General features: G+C 41.1%; 1 protein-coding gene across 4 annotated transcripts in view; it reads left to right on the top strand.

Annotated features, from left to right (window-relative positions):
• The window catches only part of Runx1t1 (RUNX1 partner transcriptional co-repressor 1), a 150014-nt gene that overhangs the window by 16582 nt on the left and 106245 nt on the right, over window positions 1–27187 (top strand). For 2 of the 4 annotated variants that reach the window (XM_029476269.2, XM_021159346.3), the window contains exon 2: window positions 11483–11652. The exons of the other annotated variants lie outside the window; for them this stretch is intronic. In XM_029476269.2, the coding sequence (XP_029332129.1) occupies window positions 11565–11652 (88 nt within the window). In that variant the 5' untranslated portion in view covers window positions 11483–11564. The remainder of the gene's footprint in view (window positions 1–11482; window positions 11653–27187) is intronic. 4 annotated transcript variants of the gene reach the window in all.

Below are 27187 nucleotides of genomic sequence, written 5' to 3'. Positions count from 1 at the left end.
ACAACAGACACCATCATGAAGCAAATCTAAAATCAACAGATAAAAGAAAAGAAAGAAAACAAAGAAAGTAAAGAAAAAGAGCAGATATCCAAGGAGAGGTCTGGCAATGAGCCTTGGGAAAGCTGTTACTCTGGGGTTGGTCCTGTTGTGGTGGGTCTGATGTAGTGGCGGATAGGGAAGGCATGGATGCTAAGACCAAGCAGTCTACTTACATCAGCTCATTTTTGTGGTTCCTTGCTTTGTTTGCTATGTGGGGCATTGAATCCATGCTATAACTCTGGCCCCTTATTTCAGCGGTTTAGATTGATACTGTGGAAGGGTGATCATGGTTGGGTTAAGAGGATGGCAAGGAAGAGCCAGATGCAAAAGGGATTTCCAAGAATAAAATAGGGCATAGATAGACAGAAAGGGGACTCGGTGGGAGGGGTTGTTAACAACCAGGTTAACTATGGAGTGTGCTTAGCTTGTTACAGCTTGGGAATTTCTTTGGCTGCTTGTTGAAGGGGCAGCCATTCTGCCGTACTACAAACCCAAAATATCCCAGTATCAGAGAGGAGCTGCAGAGACATTTGGACCCTTTGTCCCGAGGGATTCTCACGGTTTCAGTTATCTTTGGGAGGAGGAGACAGGACCAGCAAATGGTAGGCGTGGCTATACAGGTGTATTTCTTTGGGTTATGTCCCTCTTGTGGATTTGACTCCATAAACCACTTTCAGAAGGTTGTAAAAGGTTGTAACCTGTCTCTCTGTAGATGTCTTCTAGCTACTTGGGAGAGTAAGAAGTGACCAGGCCTGCTGAGCTGTTAGCCCCCCAGTGTGCAAAAGCCACTTCTGCTTGACCTTCTTTTATGTATTACAAACATTGAGAGTTGGTTCTTGATATTTTATAAAACTTCATTCAGCTCTAACATTTCATAGTGGTGAGAAGGTAGACAGGACAGGCTATCGAGGTAAGCATCAGGTGATGGGGATGGGGACAATCTTGGAAATGGCACATATCAGATTCCAGACTCTGTGGTCTTCTGGATGAGGCAAGAGTAGCTTTCCCATGAGCTCTTTGAACCTAGCTGCATCTCTTTAATGTACTGTGCATTGTCTGTAGACCAAAGACGTTTTCATGCCATAATGCTTTTCCTGGCTTCTTTAAGTGAGAACAAATATACATTAAAATATTGAAAAAAAAATCAATCAAAGACCCAGTCCATACATGAGGACTTTTAGAATAAAATTCATAATGTCATTTTTTTCCATATAGATTGAGACATGAAAGTAGTTGGAAAATATTACAGTGAATTAAGCCAGGAAGGTGTATTTTTTTTCCAACTTTCTTTACAATCACCATGGCTGCCAGGACCTGAAAAGCTGTCATGCAAATTATCCATAAAGTATAACATAGCACACATAATGCCACTTATGTAGTGACAATATAACCATATGGATATTGATCCCAGAACCCTGGAGTTTTAGGGTAGTTTCTGAGGCCTTCTCTTGTTGGTGTTCTTGGTCATCAGTCTGTGCTTATATGTCTCTTTCTTCCCTTAATATTTGAATTTATCTGATGCATTCAATTGAGAAATACATTTTTATCAGACTATATTTCTTATTTTTAATTGTTTGTATTTTTAGTAAAAATGTTTATAATAAAGCACACATTCTGTCTTATAAGAAGAATACTATTTTCCTACTGTGTATCTATAAATACAACAGTTATTTTTAAAAATTGGAGGGTTTTTTAAATTATCTTTAAGACCACCTTTCACTGAAAGGCTACATTCTTTTTTTTTTTTGGTTTTTTTTTTTTCGAGACAGGGTTTCTCTGTGTAGCCCTGGCTGTCCTGGCACTCACTTTGTAGACCAGGCTGGCCTCGAACTCAGAAATCCACCCGCCTCTGCCTCCCGAGTGCTGGGATTAAAGGCGTGCGCCACCACGCCCGGCGAAAGGCTACATTCTTATACATTTAAAATATATTATCACATACTATACCCCATGCATAGAATGTGTGGGAATTAATAAAATCATGTCAAGGCCTTGTTCAGTGTTGCTTAATTTGAAACCACCTTGTTTATCTTTATTTTTAAGCTTTAATCAGATCTGTCAGAATTGATTTTTGGATGGATTTTTCTCTTCTGTTATCAACTATGCTTGAGAGAAATTAATTTTCATAGTTAAAAAATCTTGACAAAACTTCACCATAAAACCACCCTCTTTTCAAAGGGCAATCATGTTATTGTCTGAGAACCATTTTTGAGGTATGTTGTTAGGTGAGAAGGGCAAGGAGGAGAAGAAGAGGGTGCTCTGCTCGCTGCTCATGCTCAAAAGTTGCACACAGTTCTAGTTGTGGCGGATGTTCAAGAAACTCACAGCAATGTTGCACTTAGAGAAGAAAAGGAGGCCCAGGTATCCTTTGTCTGAAGAAGCGGGTGCTTAGGCATCAAGCTTTTAATACATCTCGGTGCTGTCATCAGGTGCAGAACAGCAGGCTGCAGTGTCAGCCTGAGGCTCACTGGCCCAGGACTTCACCCATCTGGGAGAAGGACTGGCCCTTCCCTGCCCGAGGGGAGTAGAGTATGCCAGAGAGGAGGCCTGGCTCACAAGGTCCTCTGACTTAATCTGCTTCTTCTTTCTCTTTAGAAACAGTACTCACTCAGACCAGAATAGCATGGTCTCAGAGAGCGTGCAGAAGTTGACAGGGATAAGAGGCACATCAAGGCTGCTGTTTTTCTGGGCTTCCCCAGTATGGAATTGTCAACCCCATTTTCTAGAAACTCGTAGTGTGTCTTCTTTTGTGGTCATTCCTCCATTTAGAAAATACTGAAGGATTCTACTTGACTCTGGAGATATGGGCATATACCTGGCCATAGGTAGGTTTTTCTCTTTTTGCCTGGGCTGCTTGTGTGCTTTCTGAGGACTAAGTGAGACTAGGACCACTTCATCTTCTCCTCATCCTCTGGAGAAACAATTCTCTTTGAGGCTACGGCCTCTCTCCTGATAGGATCTCTACATGAGATTTAGCTGGTTCACCAGCCCCTTTAGTGTGGCAGTATGGACAGAACAGTTGGGGCCCTTTTTGGCGCTTTGTTAAATAGTGGAAAAGCTCACACCTTGAGCTCAAGTCATTTACTGAAATTTCTCTGGAAACATTTAATGACTAAAAGTAGAGAACAAACTTGGTTTCAACAGCAAGCCTTTTGTTTTCTTGCCCCACCTCTTTCCACCTTGGTCCCTTTTTTATTGTGTTCTCTTTTCAAGTGCACAATTTATTGCAGCCATATTTTGGCTTGTATGTTGTGTAGCAGTGACTAAAAAATACAGTACCCTCTGTGATGTTTAATTTTTTTCAGCCTGACTGGATTGAGAAATGCCTAGTGCATTAATGAGGCAGACTTGGGCATATCTGTGAGAGGTTTCCTTCCTTCCTTCCTTCCTTCCTTCCTTCCTTCCTTCCTTCCTTCCTTCCTTCCTCCCTTCCTTCCTTTTCTTCCCTCCCTCCCTCCCTCCCTCCCTCCCTCCCTCCCTTTCTCCCTCCCTTCCTTCCCCCCTTCCTTCCCTTCCTTCCCTTCCTTCCCTTCTTTCTTTTCTGAGGATTAATTAAGGAAGGAAGGCCTCTAGGAATAAACAGTAACATCATTGGCTCAGGCCCTAAACGGAATATAAATGCTGAAGGAGAAAGCCAACAGAGTGACAATTCTCTTTTCTCTGCTATCAGACTCCCCCACCTCATCCCCCCAGATGAGAACAACCTCACTTGGCCAACCTCACATGATCCTGCATGTGTGGTGTTGGGCAAGGGCTGACTTCGTTGCTTTAAGGCATCACCACTGGTCCAGGGCTTATTACCACTCTCCTGGAGATCCTTAAATCTCACTAGCTGGAGACAGCCCTGTAAATAGAGGTAGCCACACAGGCTGCAGGTGAGAATTACACCATCAATGGAAAACAAGGCTTTTCATTGCTTTTGAAAACGTTATTACTTAGGGTTTGAAAATACCCCAACTTTGCAAGTTTCTGAGACAGGAATGTAGTGGTGGTGGCGTCAGTGGTGGTGGTAGTGGTGGTGGTGGTGATTTTGTATTTTTAATGATAAGCTAATAAGTGGCACCTGTGTCAAGACCATGCTTGCTGCTGGGAGGTTGTAGAATCCTCTTGACAGAGGCGAGGTCAATTCTAGATGCAGATAGTTTCAGAATCTCCTTTTCTTTTATATGAAGGTTGCCAGCATGGTTCAAGTACCTTTATTTAAAGAATTTATTTCTTTGGAAATAATTGTTTCTCTCTTCTTTTATCCTCTAGAGACAGTCTTTCACAGATGAAATTATAGGGAGAAAATAAATCACAATACATTCATTAACAGTATTGTTTTCTTTGTTATTTCAAAGTGTTTACCTGCATCTTGATAACTGCTGCAGCTTAGGAATAGTACTTAATTCTATCATTAGTACAGTAGTAGCTTTCATAAAGAAAAATTATAATTTTAGCAGGTCTGCTTTAAGAAAAGACCTTTGCTTTTGTCTTAATGAGCAGAACCATGACCTGTGGATCTACAGTACAGGTGGGAAATGGCTCTTATACATAGCATCTAGTAGGAAGAAGGTGGCCAAGTCTGATGAAGACTAGAGTGTTATGTCAATTTGAGGACCACAGAAAAGTCATATGGCCAGTAGCTATGTAGGGAAAGATTTGTGGGAGTCCCAGAACTGAGCCGCTGTGATACCACTTAGTCTGGTTCATATGTGTGAATCTTTCTATTCTGGATTACTGCTGTATGCTAAGCATAATGCCAAGGGTGAGGGCGAGGATAATCAACAAAACAAGAGGGACACAGTTAATAAGGAAGACAGTAAGATGTGCCCACACAGTGTCAGACACAATGCAGACAGGAAACAATGCTTGAATGATGGCCATGGGAGGAGTGAGGTGAATTCCCATGCCTGCAAAATCATTGCTGAGGTGGTATTAGCATCTGGTCATGACTCTGTGCAAAGTCTGGCGGTCAGGGGATAGCTGCAAGGATAAGATGAAGCATTCTGTTAGAACTGTTCTCTTTTTAGTGTCAAGCAATGCAAACTGACCACATTCACAAAGTAACACTGATTCTTTGAATGGCTGTGCTGGACCAGTGTAATCTGAAGGCACAGAGAGAATGGGAAAAAATTTCTTCCCTCACAAACTGAAGGAACTCTGTGTCTAAAACTTGCTACAGTGAGTGGCTGCCTTTAACTTTGGGTTAATATTCTGTGACTGTAACAAATAGCCAAGAGAAACAGTTTAAAGCAGGAAAGGTTTATTTGGGCTCTCTGCTTCAAAGGTTTTAGTCTGGAGGAGGCCAGCTAGTCTTACAGGCCTGTGTTGAAGCAAAATAATCCCAGGGATGGGAGCACATGGGGGGAGAATATATATCAAGCAGAGAAGGCAAGAGAAAGCGAGCCTCTGTTGTCCCAGTGCTTCATTCTTCCGGGTTTGTTTCATCTGCACACCCAACCTATTAGGGGCAGGCTGCTCCTTACATCGTCAATTGTTATCCTAGATACTAAATGTTTCTGGTAATGCTCTCTCAGGCAAACCTGGAAGTGTATTTTTCTTTACCCATCCCCTAGACCTCTCATAATCTAGTCAAGACTCACCATCACAGGCTATATGGGCATAAACTGCAGTCATCAGTCATGGTGTTTTGTTCTGCATTGGTGGCAGTGCTGGCCTTTATAGGTCTGAGTAATTCATATCTTGGACTCTGGCTGTAAGGAAAAGTATCAGTTCAGGACAAGACCAAGTTCTCAGCACAAAGTAGATTTATTTGCCCCAGAGAGGCAAAGGACAGGGAATGAGAGACAAAGACAAGAGGGGTGTTTATCCCTGGGGGACAAAGGACTGCCTCAGGTTAGAGAGGAGACAGATATGAGACATCAGAAAACAGTAGTTTATAAAGGTATTTAATTCTAATTGAGTATGTTATTAGGTGAGCCAAAGGGGACTCCTGATTGCTGGACTTTAACACTTTGGTAGCTGGACCTTGGTGGTTGGTCTCAGGATGAGGAAGTGGACAAATAAGGGGAAAGACCCTGGTGGCTAGCTTCAGGAATGCCATCTAATGATTTTTAGCAGGGCAGAAGGAAGGAGAGAGCAGATAAAGGCCTGCCAGAGCCGTGCTTGTCATGCCTAAGTTTGCAAGCGCTCCTCCAATGACTGTACAGCTTACATGGGTATGGGCGCATTACACAGCACCTAGCAGGAAGGATGTAGCCAAATCTGACAGAGATGGCAATGATATGGAAATCTTGAGAACACTGAAAGATCACCTGGTCAAGAGCTGCCCAGGAAAAGATTCCTCAAAATCTGACGGGATAAATGGGGCCACTGTCAAACTTCATTGGGTGGGTTTGCTTGTTTGGTGTTGTTTTTATTCTGGATTGTTTTTAATGTGCCAAATGCAATGTGAAATATAGAGGACAGGGTGACAAGAAACACAGGTGCGAATCCTCTCGGGACTTGGGAGTAGGAGAGGGAAGCATAATATAGAAACCTGTTGGATGTATCCTATAGTGTCAGATAATGAAGACAACTAGAAAACAATGTAAAAAAGATGCCAGTGGCGGGGGGTGGGGGTGGGTGGGTGGTGGGTGGTGGTGGGGAGGTGAGAGAACTTGTGGCTTGGAAACTGTTTCAGAGGAGATGGGTACCAGAGGGAGACCTGAGGGTTAAGAAGGATCTGTCTGTGCCTTAAGTGAACAGAGTCTTGGGGGCGGCAGACCAAGCTGTAAAGAAGAAATGACATATTCCTCTGTTAAAAGGTGTTCTCTGTAGCTGTGGTTGAAGAGAAGGCTGAGAACTGTAGTTTGGAATAGGGTCTTCAATGATGGGGCAAGAGTGAGGGCTGTGTGTTTGTGTGAGTGTATCAGGAGGTGGGTAGTTAGTAGAAAGGAGGAGGAGAGGATGTCAAGGAGGCTTGTGGAACCGGTATACTGTAGTTCCCAGGACCTGTGGCTTGGGACGCTACAAAAAGCCAAGTCCAGGAGCATCCCATTAGTAGTCTTGGTTGAAGCACTAAATTCTTCCATCTTCTTCAGATTGAGGGCCACAGCAAAGGAGAGGGCCACACCTCCAAAGGAGAAAGCCAAGCCCAGCCAAGTGCGGGAACATAACAAGGCCCTGCTTCCTTAAGCACAGTAGATTCCTTTCATAGCCCAAAAGCCAACTGTGTTTTTGTTCATGTAAATGTAGGCTCTTTATCCTAGAAAGTGTTTCAGTCAAGAAAAGTTAAAGTTTAATCAGTCAGGGTTGATAGATAAAACAAGTACATGTAAATGCTCGTTTTTTTCTGAAGAATCATATATTATTTTCTAAAAGAAAAAACTTCCTCAGATGTTGATAGAAGTCTCCCGAGAATGCATTCAGGCAGTGAAAGGTTTCCTGGCAGTGATTGAGCAGTACTGTATCGGGCAGCTGCACTTCATCTCTTCTGAGGTTGATTTTGATGTGTGTAGTCTTTACATCCTATTAAATTTTTGAAAGATAAACTGATACAAGAATGATTTGCCAAGGCCAGCAGCTCTTCCTTTTAAAACCTTGGCTCAGTGTACACAGGGAAGGGATGGGGGAGTAAGATAAAAGCATTATAAATATGAGGTTAACTGAATTCAAATAGAAGGTTCTCTCAAGTTATTGCATTCCTTAGAAAATAAATACATTGAGCATATGGTTAAGATTGATCAAAAACGTATTCTGTATGCCAGTGATTACATTCCCATCTGTGATTAAGGTTTTCTGTCTGCATCTGGTTTTCACATTATATTTCTGTAACAAGAATCCTTTATATAGCAGGGTTCAGTCTCTGTATTTTCTATTAGCTGCAGCTTGAACTACTGCACGGATGGCAGATTTAAACATGTGCTTTTCATTACCTCATACCATTGAGAAAAAGTAATATTTGTTTGGGAATGTATGTTTTCCACAATTTCCATGGTAATACAGCACGTTGAGCGTTTTTAATAACACTCCTGTAGGACTACAAATTGTTTGAGGCACTCTACCCTTAGTGGAGCACAGCTTTCTGTCTTTGCTCGCAGGGTGTTCCCCGTGAAGGAAGAGGTTTTGTGCATCCGAGGGCTGAGGGTTAAACAAAGAGATTATTAAAGATAAAGGGAAATTCTGAAATTTTCCTGTTGCTGAGGTATGATAGAAACTTTACTGTAGAATAGGTACACACGTGTCTGAACATATATGTTATAATGCATTTTATTACCATTTCATATGGGAAGAGTTTTTAATATATCAGATATATGAGACACAAATACACTCCAAGTCCAGAGATTAACATTCTCTGTGTCTCTGTCTCTGTCTCTGTCTCTGTCTGTCTGTCTGTCTGTCTGTCTCTCTCTCTCTCCCCTTGCCCTTCCCTTGCTTCCTCCTTTCCTTTTTAACTTTCTTTCAAAACTCTATTAATGGTGGTATGTATCATCTATCAGACAGCTAAGGGGTGGGTGCTGGTGTGTATCTGTAGCTTTGCATTCTGTGCTGTTTGAGTGTATATTTATATACTCTGGTAATATTTAAAGATTATAATTGTGTACATTTGGAATATTTGGTAACACTGTCTCCCTGCTAACTCATATACTTCAGAGTCTTCCTTAAAGTACATGGTAGAAGTGAAGTTCAGAAGTGTAACACTGGTCTGTCCTGAATGACGGCTTCTCACCTTGTAGTTTGTCTCTTAGAGGTCTTTCTTCATGTGATAATTTTGCATACCTCAGAACTGAAATTCTTGACACCATTTTTGTTAAAAGTTGGCCTAACTCTGTATGTCTGGTAAGAAATAGACCAATTCTGGGGTTTGTTTCCTTGGCTTCCCTCACTCAGGGGAGACAGTGAGCTGGGGCCTATAGCTGACACACAAGAAACCATGAGCTGATGTCTTTTGGTGACAATTTCTCTATGATGTCTTTTGTTGACAGTTGTTGAAACCAAAAATGTTATCATACATCAGTACTGAAATCTAAAAGTCTGTCCACTTTCTTTTTTGCCCAATGTGTTATTAAACTTCTGTTTGTTTATTTGTTTGTTTGTTTGCTGCCTTGGCATAGAAGCTTGAGAAATAACAAATCTTGTTTTACAAAGAAATATCATCCATCTTCTCAATGTAGTCCTACTTAGTATTTATAATTGTACTTATTTCACTCATATATGGTCCTCTGCACCAGCAGTATTTGAGTATTTATATACTCTGAAAATGTTATAAATAGCTACATATCTTTGTTACTTTCTATTTAAAGTATTTCCTTTGTCATTTTTAATAAAATTATTAGTTTTCATAGTAAATTAAATGTTTTCAGTTTTTAACTGATTGTCTTTCATGTTCTTTGAGACAGTTCTCATCCAAGGAATGTGTAGTACCACATTTTCCCTAAGCTGTACATCTATCTATCTATCTATCTATCTATCATCTATGTATCTTTCATTAATTTTTAATATTTTATCATAGAGAAATAGTCAACCATTGACACACAGCAGAGCCATATGGTGTCATATAAAGGGCACAGGTACTTTAACAGAATACTTCTTAGAAGTATATCAGAGCAGAGCTACTTAAACTGTTCTACACATGACCTCTTCTGCCTAATACATTTTTACATGATTCTGTATATATAGGTATGAAGTAGATGGACACATCAAATGCTGATAGTGAATTATGAAGAAATTTATCTTAAAATAATACTTTACTATGTACTTCTTCTTTTTACCAAAGATGAAAGCATTTTTGGTTACTAATGCAACTTCCTGACATAAAAAGTTAATTGGGGCTGAACACTTAACTCTGCCTGATACTGTGCATTGTCAATATATTTTCAGAATTGATCAATGCTTTGATTTTATGATATTCAGTACTGAGAATTCTCCTTTGCATAAATTCAAAGTGCAGAATGGCAAAATTATGTTTATGTCCATTTCAGCATTATTAAAAATTCTGCCTTTTTTCTAAGCCAATTTCAGTTAATTTTTTTTTTTTAATGAAACTCAAGTTATCATCTCAAACATCCATTCCAAGAGTACACTAATTTGATACATTGGAAACTATGAAGTCTGATGTTTCTAGAAGATAAGAGAACCCCCATATCTCCAGTAACGACAGTGTAGTTCATAATATTCAGCAGCCTTTAATCTGAGCTGTGGAATATCAGGCAGTGGTCACTGGTGTTGTGTGATGGCCTGCACAGCACACAGAGCTCATGGGTGCTCCAAACCAAGGCGGCAGAGAAACCATGTGTTAGAACATGGGCAAATGCTGCCAGAAACACCTCGGTTCAGGCCTTTTTGCGTTTTTAATTAACTGTTGGCTGTAGTCCTTTTGGAAGCCTTTTACTGCTGCCTATTTTTCATGACCCCCATATTCAATTAAGTGGCCCCACATGGGGTTGCAACCCACAGTTTAAGGAGCTGTTTACATTCGTGCATTTACCAACTTAAATCCCTACAAAGTAATTAGTCTAAAAATACAGGCTCATCTATGGTAATACTTTTTGAAATTGCTTTTCTGCAGCTATATATTTTTTTGATTTATTGAATTCCTACTTTTATGTGCATGTGCTTCTCTTAAGCTCTTATAGATCGTAGGAATTAAATAGTAAATCGTTTTGTCATCTTACGGGGATTCATACTACTGATTCTAGAAGTGATAGGTGATTAGTGGGCACAGAACATGGATGAAGAAATCCATTTGGAAGTTGTCAGTTTAGTGGGAGAATGAGAAAATTTGAATCTTAAAGAAGAAAGCTGTAGAGATTTATGGGCTGAGCAGAATTGTCCACCAGTTTTCTTAACTAAGCTTTTTCTATTTCAGAATCTTTACTTTTTCTTCTGGCTTAGGCTGGCCTGGAATTCATTATGCAAACTCTTGGCAATTCTCCTGCCTCAGTTTCCTGTTTGCTTAGATTACAGGTTTCACACACCATATCTATCTAGCATGAAGAATTTTGAAAGTAGTCAATTACCTAAAATTATTCTCCATGATCCTCAATGGTTGTCCACTATTGTAACTAATAATGACAATGCTGAAGTTTGGGCATAAGGAGAAAGAGTGTAGATATTTTGTTCTGAAAGAACATTTAACTTACAAAAACAAAACATATAATAATTCCAAAGAGTGTTCTACAGAAACTATGTCTTGCTAATTCATATTTCATTTCATTTGGAAATGGGTGAAGAGTAACGTGCCCTCCTAAAGTATTGACTGGTGTATACTTTGAAAACCACCTTAAAAGAACATTGGTGTGGAGGTGTCCATCTTTGAATCAGATGATTGGCAGGTTCAGAGTGTCCCGGAAGACCTCTTACAGGGACTGAGGTAGTGGGGAGTTCTGCTACAATATGGAAGAGCGTGTATCTGTTTCTTAAACACAGAGCTGGTCTAGTTTATCATGTAAATAGATGGGAAGGATGCTTTAGCCTGGTTGTGATGTGTGCATTTTTTTTTCCCCTTTGTTGTTGTCAATAGAAAAGATTGATCTGTGGGCTGGTGAACTTATCTGGGTCCCAGTCCGAGCAGCAGAGGAAATTAGCACAGCGCTTGCTGGAGAATGATATCTGTCAAAAGAAACACTTGGAGAGCACTGAGTGTAGTGATAGGTGACTGCCGGAAAAAGGCGAACTTTGAATATTGTCAAGGTAAGGAACAGATGCACATTTTGATTTTGACATTTACTTTATGTATTAGAAAATCAATCTATCGTTTGCTCCCAATACATTATTACTGTGAAGACTTTTTCTTATCTGTACCTGTTGATAGAGTTGTCTTTATGGTTTAACCACTTGTGTGTGGAGCCTCTGGGTGTGAGTTTGGGTGGGGATCAACCAGCCTTTGCGAATTCTGCTTAATAGTTTGGGGTCTAGAGAGATCAAATGATCAACTATCAATTTTACTTTTTCTGCTTCTTGCCATGTTTCACAACACATCTATTAGAAACCAAGCAACACTTGGAGTAGCAGAGCAAAAAAAAAAAAAAAAAAAAACCGTACCACAATTTCTGGGTTTATTGTAATGAGAAGGTGGTGGTTTCTCAGTTTGTTGACGAAACAGGCAAACGAGTGCTTTTCAATTTATGATTTCTTTTGATGGATTTGATTTTTAAAAATTTTCAGCTGACCATCATCCTTTCTGAGCAGAATTCATATCTGTTGGTACATTAAAAAAAAAAAAAAGTGATGTCTAACTTTAGGAAAACACCAAGTATAAACTAAGTGCATGCTGCCACTTGCCTAGAAGCTTCTGAAGATCTGTCCTGAACCACAGACGAGGTGTTAATGACCTATTGAAAGCTCTGCTCCAGCTTTTGCTGAGAATGGACTTGGTCAGAGGCTCCACTCATAAGAAAAAGCTGTGCTGAGACAAGGTTGGTAGTTAGCACAAATGTTGTGTGATCATGGTTGGCACTCTAGTGGCTCAGAAGAGATTTGAGTTTGTGTGACTGTCTGCTTTCCCGAGAAGTGGACTAGCAAAGGATGCAGCTTTTGTGGCCATTGCTTTGGAAACATCCCTGCTTGATGCTGTCCCACAGTTTCAGCAATATCTAGTTCCTAATTCCTCAAAATACGTACTGGCTTATTATTATTTATATTGTTATTATAGTAGTATGTTTGTTGTTTCTTTGAAACAGGGTCTCATAGTGCAATCTAGGCAAGAGTGACTATGAACACTTGGCCCTCCTCTTGCCTGTTCCGGATGTGGCAGGATTGCACCGCACAGGGATCTTTTTTACTGACTAAAAGTTCTCAGGAAGATGGTGGCAAATGAGGATGTATTTAAGAACACAGAACATGAAACAGTGTCCTTTAGAGTTTTCCATCCCTCCGGGGGAAGTTCTGCACTTTGGTGTCTGCATCTACATTTCTTTCATCTGGTCCCTTCATTTACTTCCGCCTTTCTATGTGAGTAGTGAGCAATGCCAGTTAAAAGGGGAAGGCAAGGAAGTCAATTGTGCTACCTAGATGATAATTCTCCCACATTTGCTTCCTTCATCTTTCCTAGTTTATGGACTGCTGTTATTAAACGTTAATTTTGACAATTGTAATCTTGGTTGGTTATACTTCCACAGTTTTGCACAGAGAAGAAGAATGTGGTCGATACTGTAACTTAAAGGGAACAAGATAATAAGGACAACCGTCCGTGATTTAGAATTGTTTTCTACGTTTCAGCATCTGAACAAAGTAGCTATTTAAGAACAGAACAGAACTCAGCATTTTGCCTTGTTATCTCTATAGGGGTTCACATTATATGGCAAAAATATCTAAAGTGGCACTTAAATATTGAAAAAGATATTGGATTTAAAAACTTGAGCACATACTGTAGATACATAAAATTATCATCTTTCCTCACCCCATCCCCCATCAATTGCATTCTCTGTCGGTCACACGGAATAGATCTGTAGCCTGCCTGCACTGAATCATGTCAGAGTGGAAAAGCATTCTGGAGAGGAAAACCAATGTAAGGACATGCTTCTTCATGCACCATAGTATGTCTGTTTGTTATAATATGCAAATCCTGAGTCCCCAGCATCAAAAATCACAGATTCCATGCAGAATTTCTTTCCCCTTTCTAGCTTTCTTTTCCTCTATGTGTTTGTGCAACTTAAAAGTTATGACCATTAACAGGCATGTTTACGACAGCCTGCTTTTAAACTTTCAGGTTTCCTTTGTTTTTTCTGTTGTGCTAGAAAAAATGTATTCCTAGTTATTTCTCCCTCTTTGTGATAGTAATGGCTGTATAGAAATATGAGCTTGAGAATTGAGTTCATCCAAGAAGCCAAGAAGAACAAAAACCACACACACACTCTGCATTTGCAAGCACCTGGAATCCATTGGGTTCCTGGAGTTGTAATTTGGAAGCAGACAAAGCAAAGAATTACCAGCTGAAAAGCTGGCGCTGTGAGTGAGAACAGCCCGAGGAGGCGCCAGAGTCTGGTTTGTGTGGGGACTTTGAGGCAGGGAAACAGAACCCAAGGCGCGCTGCCAGCTTGGAAACTAGTGACACTAGAATGCTGGCTGCTGTGTGTCTCCTCTGCTGGTTTGGTTGTCATCATATTTTGTTTTGGTGCTTGGACTGAACCTCAGAGCCATAGGCATCCTAAACTCACACTGGGCCCCACCCCTCGACCCAGCTCAGGAGTCCTGAACCAGCCCCAGGATGCGCCTGCTCCTCTGGAATGCATTTGGAGCTGTTCTTTCTTAATAGGTGTCCTTGTGAGTGTTAGATGGGTTGGGAGCCGCTGGGAGTGGTATCTCGCCTGAGAAACTTGCTCTTACAGGCTATTAAGGACAATTCTGAGATGGGTTTATTATAGTATTCGCTATATTAAAAATAAAAATCTCTTGGCTTTCAGGACTGTGAAAGGAAAGAGACAGGAAACTCAAGTGCAGAGTTTTGTGTGTTTAATATTCCTGCATTTGGGATAGGATATTTAGGTAGCACCGAGTTGCATATATTGCATAGGATCCAGTAGCCATATTTGTATTAAAAAAGAGAATACCTTTTGAGATTTTTCTTATCAACAATGCCCTATCCATCTTTGAGCATTAATACCTAAATAGGAAGGTTCATTCTTAGGTAAAATTGATTTTGCGAATAGAGCCTGTATTTATTTTAGCATTTCTTTGGTCTGATATCTAGGGGTATAGTAGCATTCATGGGCTTTGCCCCACATGGAGCTTCGAGCTTATTGTAGCATTGCACACTGATCCCAGGTCAGTGTGATGCGTGAAATCAATTTATTTGAATCTCTTTGCCTCTATAGGAATTTGGCAGCGTGCCAGTTGTTTTCATTTAATGTTCTTTGTGTTGAACACAGACAAGCAGGCATGCTATTGTGTTCTTCCTTCTTTTGGTCTCTGTCTCTTACAGCCAATATTTTGCTCTGTGGATTTTGAAAGGAAGGGAGACTTTATCGAGGGTGGGTGGTGCTTAATCATTGCTTGATATGCAAAAACATACAGTGTGACTTGCTTATCTCTTAGGAGATATTCTTTTCACCTTTATGATACACGGTGTTGATATTATACATAAAAAATTTCTTTAGATAAGATTCTTGGTGAAATCAAACAGACTATAGGTGATTCCTTGTATTAATGACAGTTACTTGAAACAATTGTAGGAATTACAACAAATACTTAATTTGTGAACTAGACTATCCGAAACCATTTTTAGGAGTATTTACTCAGTGGGAAAACTTACCCTTTAATCAAGCACACATTAAAAGTAATGCTTTTTCTTTAACCCATTTTGATTAAGACACTGCTGTATATGACCTGAGTTTGTTATATATAATGCTCTCATAAATTCCTGTGATTTGGGTAATTGCTTTTTAAAATGTGCAGGGTTAATTCCTGGGAGTGGCAAAGAGCCTTTTTTTTTTTTTTTTTTTTTTTTTTTTTTTTTTGCTGTTGTGTGATAAATTCAGATCCATGCTCCATGCGTGGCTGTTTTTGTAGGCAGCAGGAATTGTTTCTGGGTTAGATCTTGGAAGAGACAGAGAAAGGAAATAAATGCCAGAGAGTGAAAGGAGACTGTTCTATTGATGCTCCAGGCAGTTCTTACGGAAGTTGATATGCAGAACCATGGAGCCAAGACTTCAGGGTCAGGCTTCTACCCGGCAGCCCAGCTTCCTTGTTTAATTACCTGAAGAGCAAAACAGTCAGCCTGGGAGTGTGTGAAACCCCAGGATCTCCTGCAGCCTCCTGGCCCTCTGACATCCTTCAGGGCCAGTCCCATGGGTCTGGCTGGTTCACGCCTGGGTTCCTCTCTTTCAGGAGGCATTGTGTGCAAGAGGGTTTGGCTGTGAAGCTGAGATCTCTGCCAGTGCCTAGACTCCTGTTCATTCCTTCTGGTCTGTATTGACAGATAGATTTGGCTTTCCTCTTTCTTCAAAGAATTTAAACATGTGGCTCTTTCATTTTGTACCTCTGGCCTTGCTATGAGACAATCCCTGTCCCTCCAACACATTAGCTAATGGAAGAGCGGCCTTACTTTCCTGAGAACTCATTTTCCAGCACTGTGTGATCACATCCTGTGTGTCAGACTCACTCATAATAATTTAGTGTGCAACTAACAGTTCTGAGATGGTTTATTTATTCATACATGAAAACAGAATATCCTGTTTTTAAAAGAAAAGTTACAGGATTTTCGAGATGGGGGTCTTCCTCTTTTTTCCTTGGAATTTGAATATAGTGTTAACATTTGCAGCAGGAAGGGGCACACACCCTTTGATGAAGCAGGAGGTGGTGAGAAATAATATTGGTTAGCAATATGTCTAGCTTTGGGGGCGTTGCATAGGGAAAGTATTCTAAGACTTGCTTGGCGAGGGAGCCTTTTGGGAGACCTCCCGGGCTATAACAAGATGCTACCTTCCCCAGAGGAAGTCTGACAGCTTCTTTATCTATCCTGCTGACTGAAGTGTCCTCCCCGTGGGTGGGGAGCAGGGAAGCTGCTAGTTTTTCCGTCAAACATCAGTGGAAAGTGTGACTGCATGTCTAGTAATTTGGTTTGTCCAACTACTTCCGTAGGCTTCTGTCTTAAAGTCTGAAGGACATTTGTCCTTTACTGGCACGTGTTTGCCTACATAAAGTATAAATAAGAGTTGTGGGCATGTAAAAAGAGTGTTTTTTTTTCCCCCATATATTTTGCATTTTCATTTATTTATTCACTTTACATCTCAATGCCCATCCCGCTCTCCTCCCATCCCCCTTCCCTCAGTTCTTCCTTTACCCCTTCCACTTTCCCTCTGAGAAGCGGAAGTACCCCCCTTGGGTATCACCCACCCTAGCACATCAAATTTCTGTAGGACTAGGTGCATCCTCTCCCAAGTGTTCTTTTGGTGAATTCACAAACATAACTCCACTCCTGGCAATGAGTTCTCTACACTGCTTTTCCCAAAGTGATAAACATGTTGGACTTTGTAGAGAAGTTTCATGGGAATTATTAGAAAAACAACTTTGTATTCATATAATATTTATGGAAATAATATGTGTTTGAATATTTGTATACTGCGCCATGGGCAAGTATATCATCATTTAAATAGCTGGTCTAGCCTGGTGTACCTGGCAACTGACCTGGCCTGGTGGTCTGTTGCTCACAGGCATTAAGCACCTGTGCCTGGTGCTCCCTCTCTGCAGGCTTGCTCCTGTCTATTTATGTAGCATCCTCCTGCCTTTCCTTCAGAGTTTTTCTTCACCATCAATATGCACATGGAAAAAGTAGTATAAAAATATATTTTTAGCCACTGTCAGTGTTCATAACTCACTCTCTACAAACAGACTCTTCACTAAAGCCCCACCCTGCCTCCTGAGCTCCCCAAGTTTTGCTAGGTTTTGTCACTCGATCCCCCAACCCCACCCCGTCATAGTTTTTCCGAATGCAGGTGAGAGCAGCCCAGTGCTACTATCAGCAGGGCACTGAGTTCAGCAAGTGAGGACTGAGAAAGACTGAAAGACAAATGGCTTGTTGTGGTTTTCAGGTGAGCTTGCTCTGTTAATCTGGACTGAAACGGACAGGAAAAGGTGATGTGGCGGAGGAGAGGATGGGTAAGGGTTGCTCTGACCAAGAGCAGCTGGGTCAGTGATCTAGTTCTGTTGTCAGTGTACCCACAGCAGTGGAAAAGGGACCTTTTCACATAAAAGGCAGTCTTGACAAACTTTCTGAAAACGTTAATGAGGTATAAATTAATAATCTTAGTAAGTTGAAGTGCTGAATTTGCTAAGTGAACTGAGCTGAGGTTCAAAGATTTGAAGCCTACTGTATTTTCTATATTCCAATATACAGAATTGAATTATATTAAATGCTTATCTTGTGGTGGGGGGGGATGGGCACGAACACCGCTGGAGTCATAAAATATTAATTTAAACATTTATCTTGGTGCTGTAGCAGATATGCTATACTGGGAACTCTGGACAGATAAAGCACATTTTGGGATGGAATTTGGTAATAAAACTCATCCTAGCTAAAAGTGGGTTTTTCTTTTAAAGTTTGAATCTACATACAAATGTAACAAATTAGTGTATGTATATTTGAAGAATTTGCAATATGGAGAAAAGGTGATGGGAGTTTGTTAGAGATTTAAAAGTGCTGAGGAAAAAAAATATGACCAGAAAAAAAAAAAATGTGGGCTCTCGTATTGCTGTGTCCTTGCTCCACCTGGTGGATTTTGCTGAAAGTGTTTAAGTCTGTGTTAATGAAAAGAATTAACCACTACACAGTTCCTCTGAGCATAGCAAGAGTCTTGTTGGTGTTTAAAATATTCCCATGTTTATGGTTTTTGTTCTATAATTTCATTGCATTGAAAGAAATGTATATTATATAGAATCCATGTGGTTCAAACATATGTATGTTCGTTTTAGGAAATTTGGAATATTCCGAAAGTAACCCTCACATAAAATCCCCCTGCACAGAGCCATCGCAGCTTCGTTACCAGTTGTACACTTAGTATTACTTATTCTGAAGCCCCAGCTGGTTCCGGTCTTGCTCTGTAAATTAGCCTGGATTTGAACTTGTTCCACTCCTCTAAGCCTCTACTATTGGATTGGTTTTAAGGATAGATGTTATCAGAAGAGAACCAGTTTGCATTTTCGTTTATTTAAAAATACGTTGAATGTTTACTATTAAGTCAAAGAATGATGACAGGCATCGGGCTGATTATAATCATTTTTGCAGAACTGCTTTTCAGGCTCAAAAGTGGTGGTGTGTCAGTGTTTAGCAAGAAGGTTTTTTTCTCATTGAGCTTCATGTCCAAGACACAAAGGTAGAGACTAGCGGTGCCTTATGCATTCATGGGTTGGTAATATCTGTTGTTTGCTGGCCTTGTACAGACTGCTTTCTCTGGCAATCTTAAGGATTCAGTTGTGCTTTGATCAGCTTACTGCTTTCCTTAGGTTATTATTATTTTTTTAATCCCTTAGATTCTTACATCGCTGTAACAGAAGGTGAAGTTTTGAAAACAGTGTCTCCATATGCAAGGGATTTGGAGACCTTTTTATTGTCTTTAACACTGTCATTCATGGTCCTCATTAGCATTTATTGTTGCAAGCCTACAAGCAGAAAATGTGAAATTGGTATGTCATGAATAGCCCCACAGAGCTCTGGAGCCCTCTGATTTTGCCTGCAGTGTGGTGTGGGCTGGGCTTTGAGGGAAAGCTGTCCAGATGGCTGCCTGCACACAGCAGAGCTGCAGGTTTTTGTCTCTGGTGCTGAGAGGAGGGGAAGTTCACTGGAGCATACGCCATCACCCTTGCATTTTAACAAAACTAACTAGCCATTAGTCAAGATGGGAGGGTGATGACATCGAGACAAAGGTTTTCCATATAGTGTTACAGGCTGTGTCACAGGATAGGGCTGAGCTGCTAGGTACCTTCTCTTTTAACCCAATGGGTTTTGTGGTTAGAAAATGAGATGGAAATGGTAACTTCTTTGCAGATTGGTGTGCAGGTGGGTCTTTTACAGATCTCTCTCTTTTTTTATTTGTTTAAATTGGAAGATGATATTTTATGCTAAAAGAGTCTATAAAGCTAGGATTCCTCACTAGGGCTTAGAACCCAAGTGTTGTTTTATTTAAAAGCTGAAAAGAAAGAAAGAATTTAGACCATTTTTTCCTGCAGAGAAATCTACTTTTAAGAACATTAGTACATTTAAGTCTCATTTACATAAAATAATGTCCAACCAATGTGAGTGTTAAAAACAGTTTTCAGATTTTAGAATTTCTTAAATGTTAGGTCTGAGAGTCAAAGGTTGTCAATTACCAAAAGATATACAATAATAAATATACTGTGCTATTATAAGATCATGGCCACTATTATAAACAAATAATAATTACAGATACAGGTTCTACAACAGTTTACTGTTAGCAAGTGATATTTTTGAGATTTCATTTTGCATAAATACTAGTAAACCTACACACTATGTACATAATAACAGACATATTTGCTTTCATATGCGGAGTGTGCATATATTTGAGGTTTTCTTCTCTTTTTCTCTTTCTCTTTCCTTCTGTTTTTCTCTCTCTCTCTCCGTCTCCCTCTCTGTCTCTCTGTCTGTCTCTGTTTCTCTCTCTCTCTCTCTCTCTCTCTCTCTCTCTCTCTCTTGTCTCTCATTCATAAAGTCTTACTGTGTAGTTCTGACTGGCCTGAAACTTGCTAAGTAGACCAGGCTGGTTTCAAAAATCCAGCGATTCACATGACTCTGTCTCCTGAGTATTGTTATTTAAACATAGGCATCACCCTACCCACTGGATAATATATGTTGACCAGAATTCAAAATAAAATACATTGCTACATTGCTTCAAAAACTGCCAAAATGATTGTCAGTGCATATATATGTATGTATGTATGTATGTATGTGTATATATATGGAGGAAAATGGCACAGAGATTGGCTTATTAAGAAGACATTTTTTGAGGCTGGAAGTTTCACACTAGTTTTAGAGCCCAGTATTAACCCACATAAGCTAATAGAGATAAAAAAGAAAAAGTCAAACTGAGTTTGTCATAAGACAAAGATGAATTGTAGAACTGTATTATAACCATCTAGCTCCCTGCCTTCCCCTGGCCCAATAGAGTAGGATTTCTCCAAGGACCACAGAGCATGGTCTCCACAGGATGGAGGGGGCTTGTCCATCTAGTTGCAAGTGATCCAAGCAAAACAGCCTTTCTGCCTCTGTAATGTCTGTCTAATCACCTATTAAGTCAACCTTCTTCTCTCCAGCATGTTTCCTTTTAATCCCTTATATCTTAGTGCTTAGCACTTAGGCCTTCTAGGACAACCCCAAGGAGTCTTTGACCCCCTGATGTTTACACACCCTTCAGATTCTTAGGGTGACAGACAAAACACTCTTCCTTTGTCACTTGAGCAAAGTTCTTGGGGTCTCTTCTGTGCGTCAGCAGACAGTTGAGGAGGTGCAGGTGCTTGCCAATCATTTTCCCCAAACAAGGTAGCAGAAATTGTCGGACTGTGTCCAGCGCTTTACAGCAGGCATTTATAGAAGAGATGGCGGCTGACCTCTCAGCACGGTGGACCTCTCAGTGAGCCTTATAACCTATTTACTACCACACTCACTTCTTTGTGGTTGGCACTGTCTTACCTTGGAGCCTAAACCATACGCTGTTTGTTTTTCCTGCCGACAAAGTATAATTGGATTTATCTTTGTCAGGAGACAATCTATTACGGCCTTTATTTAATACAGTTTCAAATGTCTTTCAGTGGCAGAAGCAAATTAATGTACATTTTTACTGGGTGTTGTATCTATTTAATCGACTGTCAAAGTGATGAGAAGTTAGGAACTCATCCAGAGAGGTCCATCGCCCTCAGCCCAACAGCTCACACATTAGGTAGGTTTGCCCTGTCAGTGGGATGCCTTTAGAAAACACTAATAGCTTCCAGCTGGGTGGAAAATCAAAACCTTTGGGGTCTGACAAAACTAGGAGATTTGAATTTGAAAGCAGAGCTAATGCCTCCATTTTATTTTTTACCACTCGCCCATAAAACATTATTTTCCAATATGTCAGCCTCATTTGGTGGCCAGTGGTCTGAAATGGAAAGTGGAACAAGCAAGCGGAGAAATCTGGACATTTGTGAACCCACCCTTTCAAGCTGGTGTGCCACTTTGTGGAAGGGTCTCCCTTTAGAGCAGGGGGGTCTTAATGACCATTCATCAATGCTCGTTGGCTGATCACTGAGTGCCTTCTCATTCAGTTTATCAAGTCTTGCGCATAAAAAGTCAGAATCCACCTTATTCAGCGCTGTTAAAGCCAACTAGAAGTAAAACGTCAGTCTGAACCCATTTTCCCCTTGTTTTTCTCATTTTGTTAATGCAGCCCAGCTTAAATGAGTGTCTTTATTGGGTCGGTTAGAATATCTGAAACTATTAATTCTCCTGTATTGAATAGCTGGTGGCAGGCCAGAACAGATGGGGTAGGAGAGTATTTGGTTGGGTGTATTGCTTTCAATCAGGATCAATGAGGTTCCAGATCCTTTGAATGAACTCACTTAATCCCCACGGCGTGCAGCCCTTGCAGACTATCACAGGACAGCCAGCAAGAGGTTGCAGACTATCACAGGACAGCCAGCAAGAGGCAGAGAGGGATGGGGACGAAACCCTGGAAAAGCTTTTGCTCAAACTCTCTCTTCACCAGGGTGGAGATCTCTCATTTGCTGCAGATAATGTCACTGGATGGCTGGTCTCTGTGGCTGAGTCAGAGATGAACAAAGGAAAGATGTGTGCACTGTGGTGCTGTTCTGCTGTGGAATTGGCACAGTACTGCTGTGCTTTGATGAAGAAGAACCCAGAGTTATCGCCTCAAACCTACTGATTTTTTTTTTAATGCGTCCAACATTTCATTATTGGCTAAATTCGCTGATTTGCAAAGTAATGATTTAGACAAATGTCTTTCTAAAACTGCCCTTTAAAAAGTAGACTTTCCACTAAGTTAAAAGTCAGCTATTGCTGCACCTTTTCGGATAAAGCACTTCAGGGGTCATTAAGGTGTTCTGGGTTGTTCTGAATGTATTTTAATTTTATAAAGTCTGTATTGATGGGGACACAGGGCAGGGCTCTGTACTGGAGCAAACTTTCCTAGTACACACTGCGTTTCTCGTTGTTTGCCTATGTAACTGCATTAATCATGCTATTGATTGTCTATTTTTATTATACAGTTTGGATGTTAGAGATCTTGGCTCTTTGTACTCATTTTATTAGAGGGAAAGTTATTTCTGCCTAAGTAACTGTATCTATACATGTCCAGGTTTCCCAGTTCAGGGAGAGATGCCAAATGGGGCTGCAGCTTTGCCTGTCTCTAGGTGAAAGCAAGGGACAGACTCCTTGAGAAAACGCTGAACCAGCCTCAGATGCATGCTCAGCCAGGCCCTTTTTGCAATCAGACTTGAAGGTGAGAATCTCCGGGGATCCAGGTTTTGTTGACGTGGATCAATTTAAAGTGGCAATTACTGTAGTCAGATAACAGCTTAAAAAGCCTTTTTACACATAGAAAAGATACATAATCACACAGCATATGGAAGTTCAATTTTCTGAGCCGTAGTTTCAGGCCTTGGAGTGTACCGATATTAAGACCCAGTTTTGAAACCAGATATCATCCAGTTTTCTTGAAGTGTATTGCATTTTGTCATATGACTTTCTATTTTAGAAGTGATTCACCGTGCATATTGATGAAAGGTTGGGTGTCCCACTGTGAAAATGTTTTCTTTCTTCCATAGGTATAGTATTAAAGAAAAAAAAAAGTGGTATGTAGCATTGAATGGCTTTTCAAAACTACTCCTTTAAAAAATGGAAATCTTCAGATTTAGGACTCTGGATTCCATAAAGGCCCTTATGCCAGCACTTAATTGGTGATCACACTCATGCATGCTATAACAATTTCTGTCACAAGAATGTTTGAGCTTGCTGCTTAACAGAACTGAAATCCATTACACAGAACCTCATTACAAGTGACATCTAACTAAGATGAACAAAAAGATTGCCCTCATAAATAGAGTGTAGTATACTATTCCTGACAGAACAGAGTAATCACTATGAATTGTCGTCTTTTTACAAGTTGTCTCTGACAGTGATGGATTTTTGAGGGGTTCACTGGCTGAAGCAGCCCTTCTCAGGTACAGCATTCAGGGGCTGTAGAAGTTCTTACTGATCGATGCTGTTTATCAAAGATGAAATATTTTTCGTTTGTGCAAGGTGTGTGTTGTGTGCATGTGCTTTGAAGCACTCTCAGGCAAAGGGACAGACCGGAAGACAGTGGGTAGAGGTCAAAATCACTGCCTGTTTTCAGATGGGGTCTGTTAGTAGTTCTTGAAGACAGCAAGGAGGGGAGAAAAATCAATCTGATGAAAGCTTATGGAAAATGTCGAATAAGCAAAGGACACATGGATCACTGTCAGAATAGCAAGAGTTAAAGGGGCCGGTCCCTCTTCATGGTCACTGAGCTGGCTGGCTGGTCAGTCCTGAGTAGAATTGTTTAGTAGAATTGTGTGTGTCTAGTGGATTGGCTGTACACTGGAAAGGTAGAGCCCAAGGGCTTGACCACCATGTGAGCCCTGTTGTTAAAACAAACAATCAAACACAGACCCAGAGAAGAGTTCCCAAGTGTTAAATTGTGAAGAAGAGTTTTAGAAGAGAATAATGTTTTCCTTCTGCCTGGCATCTTTGTGTGTTTAGAAACAGGCGGGCAAGGCAGGCAGGCAGGCAGGCAGGCAGGCAGGCTTGTGTTTCTCCTATGAGGCAAGGATGTTTTACAAAGGACTAAAGACACACTGCTGGGAAGGAAATAGCCAGCTTTAGATAAAGCACTGTAACAAAGGCTCCCAGTTTTATATATCATGGTGTCCATTAAAGCTTAATAGGGAAGAGTCCATTGAACCAGGCTGGGTATGTGTTATTCACAGTCAGGAGAAACATTTAAGGGTGTCTTCCCCCCCACCCCCACCCCTTGCACCCCCCCCCCTTTTCCCAAAATGGCATGATTGTTTAGCTTTTGAAAAGGCTTTACAATGAAGAGTTTGTTTTTGTCTCCTGTGGATCTCTATGTAAAGTAGAGGAAAGTAAGCTGAAAGTGTTTGGAGCAAATCAACCTGGGAGCCCAGTGGATTCGAAGCACTGTAGTGAACTAAAAACGGTTAGATTCTGCCTCAAAAAAAAGTGTTCTGTTTTACACATGCTACTGGGAAGCTGCTGGAAGTGTTCTGCTCATACTTTGTGCTGGGCGATAAACTGGCACAGCACAGTCTTACAAGATGTTTTTAGGTTGTTTGGGGTTTCCAGATCAATAAAAAAAGCTTTGTGGTCTGTGCCCTTGTTTGTTTTAAACCAAACTTCCCAGTAATGCCTGTTAAAATTAGAAGATGAAGGGCAGCTTTCAGTGTGAGTTGGGGTCAGGTCAACATTGCCATCTTTTGGCAAAATAAGGGTTAACTTGGAGCTGGGAAGGGGTGGTGATAGTGAATGAATTATTCAGCATTTAGCTTATCTTTCTGCATTTCACTTTCTGCTTTTTGGTGCTCTGGAACTGGGGCAGGAGGAGAGTGGAGAAAGGGAGACAGGAGTTGTGGTACTTTGTACACACGTCCCTGTCATTGTTCTGCCTGAAGAGACAGGGCTGGGTTCAAGGCCACATGTGTTCCTGTCATCCTGCACATTTCTGCTCCAAGTGCAATCCGGAGTGTCAGCTCTCCATCTGTCTCTGCCTGGCAGGCGCACGCGCCCAGCACCCTGCCTCGAGCCATGCCGCCCCAGCCCCTCTGATGGCCCTCCTCTCCACCGCCCCGCACATTCCAGAACAGGAGGCATGAGCCCGCATCGCGCTCCCTCTTAACACAGAGTTGCTTTCAGTGTGTTACACGCTGGATTCCGGGATGCCTGGTGAGTGAGTCCTCTTTTCTTGCAAGGAAGGAAGCTTTACTTTCTGTAACGCGTGGAAAATGCCGACTGCACCACGACTGCTGTACTGGATGAGGGCAGGGAGAAGCTGTGGGGTGATAGAGGTGTGATTGGGAGGTGACACAAAGAAAGCTGGATTTAGGGGTGTAGGATATGGGGAGATGCTCCTTTGAAACTGAGGGGAAGGAAGCCGTGGATGTTTGCCTGAGCAGTTTACACAGGGGATTAGCTCCACTGAGAAGTGTTTTCTGTTCTGGGTCTCTGGACTATCATCTGTACTTCCTTGCTGGTTATTTGCCCGTGGAGAGAGTTTTTAGATTATGGTAGAATTCTTGGAGAACGTCTTTGAAGAGCTGTTTATGTCAAAGAAAATGAAGGCAGCTTTGGCACTAGAAGGAATTTCTCGCTGTAAATCATAGTCCTTAGATGTTATCATGTAAGTAATTGAAATCGGGTCATTTAGAAGAAGTATGCTGAATTAGTGACATTCCTGTGTCCCTGGAAATTTAGTGTATGACAATTCTCCAGAAAAATATTATCTTTGGAAACTGGAGTGTTTCTGTGATTGCTGCCAGGGAAAACTGTGTTTGTGAAGCCTGCTGCAGGAGAAGGGCTTGTCTCTACTGCTCTCAAGAACTCTCTAAATTGTCCTGTGCCGAATGCAGAGCAGATAAAGGCAGGGCACACAGAGATCCTCCAGCTGGCTGGTGCATGCAGATTATTTGGGTAGGGCAGGCAGAAGAGGCCGTGCTTGGTCAGAGTTTGCACACCTCCCAGATGGTGTTTTGAAACATTATCTGCCAGCTTTCTGAAACCACAGTTGTGTGTAGGTATCGCCAGTTGTTTGAAGAATGTTTTCCCTTTAGGATGCGTCTTGGAGTCTGCTCTCCTTGTTATTGATATGTGTGCAGAAAGGACAAGTTTGTCCAGGATTGCACTTCTGTTGTTGTTGTTGTTCAGGGGACTAGGAATGCATAGAAGCTGAAATATGGGGAAATTCAATTACCAAAAAAGATAATAACTGAGGTCTTAGAAAGGTCATTTTAACTCTTTAAGCTCTCAGCTTGATTTATATGCAATATGTAACTGAGGAAGAAATGTACCCTTATTATATAATATAGAACTGGTGAAGAAGCGCTTGTGTTTTATTTGTTTTTTTATTTTACAAGACCATTGGAGCACAGTTTCATGGAAATTTTTATAACAATTCATAGGTTCTTTGTTTTTATGCTCTTAATAGATGAGTATTACATGGTCTGGCAGCACCCACCAGAGTCTGTGATATTTTGGTAAAATAGAACCAAATCTGCTTGTCAGTGACAAAGGGGGAGGGGTACTAGTTAGGACCTCTTCTGATTCCTCACATGACTTTTAAAGAAAGCTCCAAAGCACTGAATTGTACGTAAGGCTTTGCCATTGGAAGTTGGCTTTAGTGTTAAGTTGTTAATACCTGACTGGTTCTGTAGTGGTCTTCTGAAGTTTGAGCTCTCTGTGTGTCTGTCTGTCTGTCTCTGTTTTTCTGATTGTCTCTCTCTCTGTCTCTCTCCCTATGTCTCTTCCTTTCCTTCTCCCTCTCCCCTCCCCTAGTTCTCTCTCTCTCTCTCTCTCTCTCTCTCTCTCTCTCTCTCTCTCTCTCACACACATTCTCTCGACCCCCTCCTTCCCTCCCTCCCTCCCTCTTTCTCCCACTGTGTTAGACAATCTTGTACTTGGATGCAGAGACTAGCAGCAGCTGTGACTGTGAGCATGTTCCAGGATGACCATACTTGAACAGATCTGATACTT

The sequence above is a fragment of the Mus caroli genome, unplaced genomic scaffold (genome assembly GCF_978045245.1).
Source record: "Mus caroli unplaced genomic scaffold, Mus_caroli_1 scaffold_6, whole genome shotgun sequence".
In the NCBI taxonomy this organism is placed as follows: domain Eukaryota; kingdom Metazoa; phylum Chordata; class Mammalia; order Rodentia; family Muridae; genus Mus; species Mus caroli.
Note: the sequence above shows the minus strand (reverse complement) of the source record. Positions and strands in the feature narration are given on the sequence as shown.